The sequence below is a fragment of the Colobus angolensis genome, unplaced genomic scaffold, assembly GCF_000951035.1.
Source record: "Colobus angolensis palliatus isolate OR3802 unplaced genomic scaffold, Cang.pa_1.0 Scaffold171, whole genome shotgun sequence".
In the NCBI taxonomy this organism is placed as follows: domain Eukaryota; kingdom Metazoa; phylum Chordata; class Mammalia; order Primates; family Cercopithecidae; genus Colobus; species Colobus angolensis.
Window position 1 is genome coordinate 883,670 of NW_012114833.1, and position 8,461 is coordinate 892,130.

Genomic DNA, 8,461 nt, shown 5'->3' on the forward strand with positions numbered 1-8,461 from the left:
AAAAAAAGTGTTGTATGCTTAGTAAGCTCTACAAATGTTGGTTGTTAATAAATATAAACAGAACTTTATAACAAAAGTGAGAATACACTATCTTTTATATAACTTAACCAAATTATTAGGCTACAAAGGAAATCACAAATAACGCATTTGTTCGTTTTATTTAGAAATATTTATCAAAGGCTGAGGCAGGATCACTTGAGGCCAGGAGTTTAAGACTAGCTTGTGAGACCCTGCTACAAAAAAATAAATAAATAAAAATAAGCTGAGAGTGGTGGCGTGCTCCTGCAGTCCTAGCTCTTCAGGAGGCTGAGCCCAGGAGTTTGACGCTACAGCAAGCAATGATCACACCACTGTACTCCAGCCTAGGCGACAGAACAAGACCCTGTCTCAAAACAAATTATTGAGTAGTTATAACCTGTGGACACTGTTCTAGGAACTAAGGCTATGGTAGTAAACAAAATAAAGTTCTCATCCTCATAGAGCTTACTTACAAGCCGAGGAAACACAAGGATCAGAAATATACACGCACATACACATGTATTTGTGGACTATATTCACTTAGAAATTGACAAAAGCCAGAAAAATGTATACAAACTGAACATTTGGAATACGTGCGAATTTAAATAAGTAAAAAAAATTTTTTAAATATGGTACTCTTACTACAGTGCATGACACATGATAGATGCATAACTATATTGAATGAAATCAAATTGGAAATACTGAATGTTTTAGAGTGATTAGCAGGAAGATCAGAAAAGTATGTGCAGAAGAAAATGTATAACCTTAAATGAATTCACTAGAAATCCAAACAAAAAGAAACTAGTGAAACAAATACAAAATGTAAAAATTACTATAAAAATGGAAAGCATTGATCAGTACAACCAAGTAACTGTCAAAAAGCAAAAATGTTTCAGGGAATCTGTTTGATTAGCAGAATGACATTATCAATCCAAGGATGTGATTTGTCTAAATGACCTAGCTTGAAGGACCAGACTAATAGCCATACAGGTTACCTTAAAAATGGTATTAAAAATCTACCCTAATAAGGGCAGCTGAAACACAAATTGCAGTTCCCAGGCTCCTCTTCTCAATCAGCTGATGGCTGACAATGATGTGGCAGAGGAGATACCCTGACCAAGAAGGCAGAGATGCGGGTCCAGGTCTTTACTTCCTCTAGCAAGGTACCTCGTGAGGGAGGCCCTGCTATAGAATGTCCTATTTTGCTATGTGATAAAAATTTACTGACTAGATAAACTTTAGGTTTAACCTTTTCATGTTTAAGATGCTTCAGTTTCTTGAAATTAGTATTTCCACTAAATATGTGTAACAGCGACTTGTTTCTGCTTGTTATGCTTTAACTATAATAAAAGTTTTGCTTCTCTAACAGAAGCAAAATTGGTTATTAGACAAAATATGGACGTAACTTTCAACACTTACTTTAATATCTTTAGGGAATGTCCAGATACTTTGTATTAATCTCTTTTGCTTTCTCATGTTCTTTCTTTGTATCTTTCTTTTTTTCTTTTGCAGTATGATCATAATGGAGGAAATAAAAGTTAAAATGCAAAGCCATTATTTTTGCTATTTGTAAATTTCAAACTCTTTTCAACACGGAAACATTTTTAATTACATTTTTTAGTTTTTTTTTAATGTTTTTTTTTGTTTTTTGTTTTTGAGACGAATTCTCACTCTGTCTCCCAGGCTGCAGTACAATGGTGCCATCTTGGCTCACTGCAACCTCCGCCTCCCGGGTTCAAGTGATTCTCGTGCCCCAGCCTCCTGAGTAGCTGGGATTACATACAGTTGCCCACCACCACGCCCAGCTAATTTTTGTATTTTTAGTAGAGACGGGGTTTCACCAGGTTGGCCATGCTGGTCTTGAACTCCTGACCTCAGGTGATCCACCAACCTCAGCCTCCCAATGTGCTGGGATTACAGGCGTGAGGCAGCGCACTTAGCTTTTTAAAGTTATTTTTAGAATTCCTGTTTATCACTAAGATACTTATATTTTGGATACACTCCCCAATTTTTCACAGTGATGTATCATGCTTATCTTATATTTTAATTAATACAAAATTAGTGCACTTAAAAGTCAGCATTATTTAAGGTATGAGCATCTACAGGTGGAATGTGATTGAAATTGTCTAGATAATTCCTCTGAAAATAGAAATTCTGGAAACAATAATTAGGGTCTTGAATTAAAATCCCTTCAAAAGAAGTATTTTGTGGCTTAGTTTGGGTATGGATTATGAAAACATTCTTCCAGAGAAGAACAAAGCATAAATCTCAGCTTCCGCTGCTTAACTTTGGAAACTGTGGGTTCCAGATTTCAAGTAAAACAGTCACTAATTCTGTTATCCATGTACCAGTTTTTGAAAAAGCATGTTTTCTGTTTATCAGTGGGACTGAAGTGAAAGTATATGATTTATTTTCAAGGATATGTCTGATTTTTGGATAGATGTTTGCTCTATCTTGTCTTTTCTAAATATTGGTATGAATACTGCAAAACATCAGTTTTGGATATTTGACTAAATTTATGGTATGATGTGAATTAAAAGATTTTTTAAATGCTTAAATCTAGTTTTTAAGAGAGATTGGCACTATTTCGTAATTTTTACCAAAGCAATTTATTGTTCATAGTGTGTTATTTAATTGCCCTTATTAAATGAAAACTATGGGCCGGGTGTGGTGGCTCACGCCTGTAATCCCAGCACTTTGGGAGGCCGAGGCGGGCGGATCACAAGGTCAGGAGATTGAGACCACGGTGAAGCCCCGTCTCTACTAAAAATACAAAAAATTAGCCAGGCGCCGTGACGGGCGCCTGTAGTCCCAGCTACTCAGGAGGCTGAGACAGGAGAATGGCGTGAACCCGGGAGGCGGAGCTTCCAGTGAGCCGAGATCGCGCCACTGCACTCCAGCCTGGGGGACAGAGCCAGACTCCGTCTCAAAAAAAAAAATAATAAAATAAAATAAAAAAAAAAAGAAAACTATGGAGGTTGGATTTGGAAACAGAAAACACCTGAAAACTCTCAATTGATCTCAAACAAATAGAGATCAGTTGTAATTTCATCTTCCACAGTCATACTTTTTCTAAACTTTGACTTAGAATTATGGTCTTTATGAGCTCTGTTTTTTAGACTTTGGCTTCTGAAACTCACAGGATTGAATTTCATAATGTTCATTACAACCTTGAAACCACTAAGTTTGAAGCAATGGTTTTCTTTCATCAGTTCCCCATTCTTGATGTTTAGTTGAAGGTCACTCATCAGCTTGTCAGTGGAATGCTGTGGCATTGACACTGTTCTCTGAGAACATTTGGTAGTACATGGATTTACTCCTGAGGCAAGGAATAGAAAACTGAAGAACTTTTTGTAGCATAGAGGCTTTGCTTTATATTCTTAGAAAGTAGGCTGGGCACGGTGGCTCATGCCTGTAATCCCAGCACTTTGGGAGGCAAAGGTCGGTGGATCATTTGAGGTCAGGAGTTCGAGACAAGCCTGGCCAACATGGTGAAACCCCGTCTCTACCAAAAATAAAATTAAAAATAGCCAGGTGTCTGGTGGCATACGCCTGTAGTCTCAGCTACTCGAGAGCCTGAGGCATGAAAATCACTTGAACCTGGGAGGCAGAGGTTGTAGTGAGTCAAGATTGCACCCCTGCACTTCAGCCTGGGCAACAGAGCAAGACTGTCTTAAAAAAATAATAATAAAAAAGGAAAGTAGATAGTTGGTTATACTCAGAAATTACCCAGGAAGGAGGAAGAAAAAGGTGTTCAAATTCCTAGGTTCTGAGAATGTTATCTTCAGGTCACCAGCATCAAAGGAAGTTTCAAAGTAAGTGACCCTTTCATAAGATTTAAACCTTCTTGTCCTTTTTCATCTAGAAACTATTAGTTTTTATTGTCTTTTTCTTCAGATGATAGAAGATGTTTTGGGAGAAGGGTCAGTCTCTGCCAGTCGGTTCAGTAGGTGGTTCTCTAACCCGAGCAGATCAGGAAGCCGATCCAGCAGTCTTGGGTCAACACCACATGAAGAGCTAGAGAGACTTGCAGGTAAAATGGCTTCAGATTCTGCCCTTGAAAGTAAACCTGGGTTTTTCCCTGATATGGTTCATTCATCTTCATTAGTCAGGAGTCGATTAGGGTCAAAGGGTCTCTGGACAACTGAAAAGCCTTCAGTTTGTGTCCTTTTAATATTGTCGAAGGGGCCGGGTACAGTGGCTCATGCCTGTAATCCCCGCACTTTGGGAGGCCAAGGCGGGCGGATCACGAGGTTAGGAGTTCGAGACCAGCCTGGCCAACACAGTGAAACCCCGTCTCTACTAAAAATACAAAAATTAGCCAGGTGTGGTGGCGGGCATCTGTAATCCCAGCTACTCGGGAGGCTGAGGCAGGAGAATCGCTTGAAACCGGTAGGCGGAGGTTGCAGTGAGCCGAGATTACACCACTGCACTCCAGCCTGAATTAAAGCGAAACTCCATCTCAAAAAAAAAAAAGAAAGAAAAAATACAGTTGAAGGCATGTTCCTTTACTGGAACAGATTAATTTTGAGTATGTTTATTTGCAATATCAGGTCTGGAGCAAGCCATCCTCTCTCCTGGACAGAACTCGGGGAATTACTTTGCTCCTATACCATTGGAAGACCATACTGAAAATAAAGTGGATATTTTAGAAATGCTACAGAAAGCCAAAGTGGATTTGAAACCTCTTCTTTCCAGCCTTTCTGCAAATAAAGAAAAACTTAAAGAAAGCTGTAAGTGTTTATAATTTTTTAGATATCTGAAAAAGTCTAGATGTTCAGTCTTCAGGCAGTTGGGTCTAACATATCTCTGTTTCCAAAAAAGTCAAATATATATTGGGTTTTTGTTTAATGTTCTTTTTTAAAAACTCATTTCATCAAAGAATGCCACCTCTTTGAGAATCTCACAGTAGGTCATGAGCCCTCTGAGAACTTTTCCTATAAGTTCTTACCCAGGGTCTGGTTATAATAATCCAGTGAATGTTGAAAACAAACTCCAGTGAAGGTTTTATTCCTCCAGAGCATAACTTACCATTTCCTCACAAATCTGCCCTAGTTTTTCATATTCTTGCTTAGGCTATAAATCCTCAACATAAAAATTTAGTGATATACTGACCACAGTGCAGGTAGCAATCTTGGCAATGTTGGGCTATCTGGGATTCTTGTCCCAGGTAACAAGTCTCCTAGAAGACTCATATCCTTCTGCAGGATGCACAGCAGGAGCTTGTCAAGTTTTAAAGCATAGCACCTCATAATTGTGGTCCCCCAGTTTCTAGCATCTAAACATTTTAGGTTTAGTTTATGCCATCTCTTAGTACACAATTTGATTTTAAGTGTTACTAGTTTGTCTATTTTTGGTGTCAGTCTTTTCTGACAGTCTCATCTCAATTTTGAAATAAATTATTTTCATCTTATCTATCATACTAGCCAAAGAGAATTCCTACCAGATACCTCTTTGCTTGATTTAACCTGGACATTCTCAACTTCTCAGCACATTCAGGGGTTGTGCTTTCCGTGGAGGAGGTAGAAGCAGGTCTGAAGGGCTTGAAGGTGGACCAGCAAGTGAAGAATTCAACTCCCTTCATGGCAGAACACCTAGAAGAGACCTTGAGTGCTGTAACCAACAGTCGACAACTCAAGAAAGACGGAGACATGACTGCGTTCAACAAGCTAGTGAGCACAATGAAGGCAAGTGGGACTTTGCCTTCTCAACCCAAAGTCAGCGTAAGTATCTGGCACAAACCCACCCTTTTCTCTTTTTTTTTTTTTTTTTTCTTTTTCTCCTTTTTCCCACCACAATAAATGGATTTTTAAAAAGGTATTCTGAGTAAGTTGGAAATTCTTTAGTAGTCATTTGGTCTTTGATGCTTTTGTGTGTTCCTTAATTATTGATACACTATTCGTTACTGGAGAAAGCAGGCTTGTGGTTAATTTATATGTATTGTGGGTGACAGTATAAAGATTAAAAGATTCAGACTTATGTAATGCCTGTATAACTTTAAGTCACTGCTAAAATGAGGTAAAAAACTATCTTTTTGGATGACCTCCAGAGAAAATTTTGTTATTCAGCTACTTAAGTTCATATACTTTACCATATTTGTATAGTAAAATCTTTATTCACATCTTCTAATTATTGCCAGATACCAGGGATTACCTGCTGTCTTGCAGCCATAGAAATCATTTGTAAAGTATCTAAGATGGGGCTGGGCACAGTGGCTCATGCCTGCAATCCTAGCACTTCGGGAGGCTGAGGCAGGCAGATCACCTGAGGTCAGGAGTTTGAGCTGGCCAACATGGTGAAACCCCATCTCTACTGAAAAATAACAAAAATTAGTCAGGTGTCGGGGCAGGCGGCTGTAATCCCAGCTATTTGGGAGGCCAAGGCAGGAGAATTGCTTGAACCCGGACAATAGAAGTTGCAGTAAGCTGGGGTTGTGCCACTGCACTTCAGGCTGGGCAACAGAGCGAGACTTTCAAAAAAAAAAAAAAAAAAGGAAGATGGGTTTGTCAAGATAATTACATTCTGTTAATTTACTAATGGAAAAAGCTGTGGCTCCAAATTAAAAACAAAACTTGTAGGCATGAAGTTAGGTTACAGGGTGACACAACTGCATATCACCTTGTAAATGCAAGTGTTTATAATATACTGGTCTTTGTCCTAACAATTTTGAGAGGGTAGTTCTCACCCATAGCCTATGTGTTAATATCACTATCGCTTGATACAAACTAATGGGGAGGCAGGGTAGATATGAATAATACAATCATAAACATGGACTTATTCTAGTTGCTAAGTTCTAGCAAATTTACCAAATTGAGTTTTCCCTCTTTTTTTTTTCCTGTTCCCTGCTTGCCTGGGAACTTACCAGTTAGCTAAGATGCAAATAGCAATAGCTGTTTGAATCATTATGTCTTATACCAAAAGAAAGCAACTGACTTTTAGCATTCCTTATCTGACCAATAGTGATAGAGATGTCAACATCCTCAGACAGAGGTGCCATTATTCCTTAGTGCCAGGACTGACCTTCTACCCTTGAAAGGAGGCACCTCAGATAGGTAGCCTGACTTCTTTGTATCTGACCACACCATACCAGTTGCAGGAGAATGTCCCTGTAAACTGCTTTAGAATTATTTTTATACAAAGAATTATTATATACAAATACTTTCAAATGAAGACCAGACTAAAAGACGGTAGACTATCCTATTTTCCTTTCTTGTTACCTTTGTGTCTTGGTAATTGGGTGCTGGCTGCAATGGTGTGGTTCATATCTTGTAATTAGCCTCTTTCTTTTGGTGTGAGCAACTAAAAATATGGAAGGGGGATTCAGCAGTTTACCTGATGTTTTTCCACATTTTATTGCAGATGTGATTCTAGGATTTGATATTAACACAATTTACTCTTGAGTTGTAAGGGCAATTGGTTTGATGTTGGGGTTTTAGTACTCTGAAGTATATCTGGTTTTAGCTGAGCAAATGAGCCTCAAACACCTGCCAAAGGGATGGATGACATAGTCAACTGGCTAGGCAAAAGCTAAGACAAACTCAGCTAACAGGAAAGAACGCAACAAGGAAAGTAATGGAATAAGAATAGCAGGTGTTATCTCAAAATATTGCTCAATTTGCATGTTGTTAAGTCATGGTTTACTTTTTGAATTCAGCGTCTTTAATTACTACTACTGTGTATGTTTTGTATACTATTTCTGATCTGCCTCCATCCATTTCGGTTGTCATATTGGTTCATCCAAAAGTAATACATGTTGGTTCAATCTAAATTATATTTTAAATTATAGATTCTGTTCTCCAAGTATACTTCCATGTGGTATAAAGTTGTCTATTTTGTTTTCATTAGATGGAAGTAATGACTCTTAAAGAGATTACTTATAAAATCATCTGCCTTTAGTCCCAATGCCAAAATCAGCAATAAAATACTTGGGTATCCTTGGGCTATTTGTCATGCCTAGACACTGCTTTGGACTTTGACAGCTCCATCTAGAGAACGGGAAACTACACCAGAGAAAGCACTTCACGCAGAGCTAAATGGGCATAGGGATGTCCTGAAGTGCAGGAGGGAACTCCAGGCTGGATACACAAAATGTAACCACTGGCCAGACCTGGTGGTGTACACCTATAGTTTTAGCTACTTGGGAGGCCAAGGTGGGAGGGCTTGAACCCAGGAGTTCAAGGCCAGCCTGAAGAACACAGACCTGTCTCAAAAAGAAAAAAAGGAACCACTACTGCTTTAAGAGTGGAGGATTTGAATTTTGCCCTGTATGTGATACCCATTTTGGAACAGCTCGCTTAAAAAATAATAAAGTTGCCAGGCGCAGTGGCTCATGCCTATAATCCAGAGGCAGAGGTTGCAGTTAGCCGAGATCGCCATTGCACTCTAGCCTGGGTAACAGAGCAAGACTCTGCCTCAAAAAAAAAAAAAATAAAATAAAATAATA

General features: G+C 38.7%; 1 protein-coding gene across 1 annotated transcript in view; it reads left to right on the forward strand.

The window, feature by feature from the left end:
• Nucleotides 1–8,461, forward strand: part of EIF4ENIF1 (eukaryotic translation initiation factor 4E nuclear import factor 1) — a 42,635-nt gene that overhangs the window by 18,100 nt on the left and 16,074 nt on the right. Inside the window, exons 4-6 of the mRNA XM_011938320.1 lie at nucleotides 3,916–4,051; nucleotides 4,572–4,751; nucleotides 5,509–5,741. Of these exons, the coding sequence (XP_011793710.1) occupies nucleotides 3,916–4,051; nucleotides 4,572–4,751; nucleotides 5,509–5,741 (549 nt within the window). The remainder of the gene's footprint in view (nucleotides 1–3,915; nucleotides 4,052–4,571; nucleotides 4,752–5,508; nucleotides 5,742–8,461) is intronic.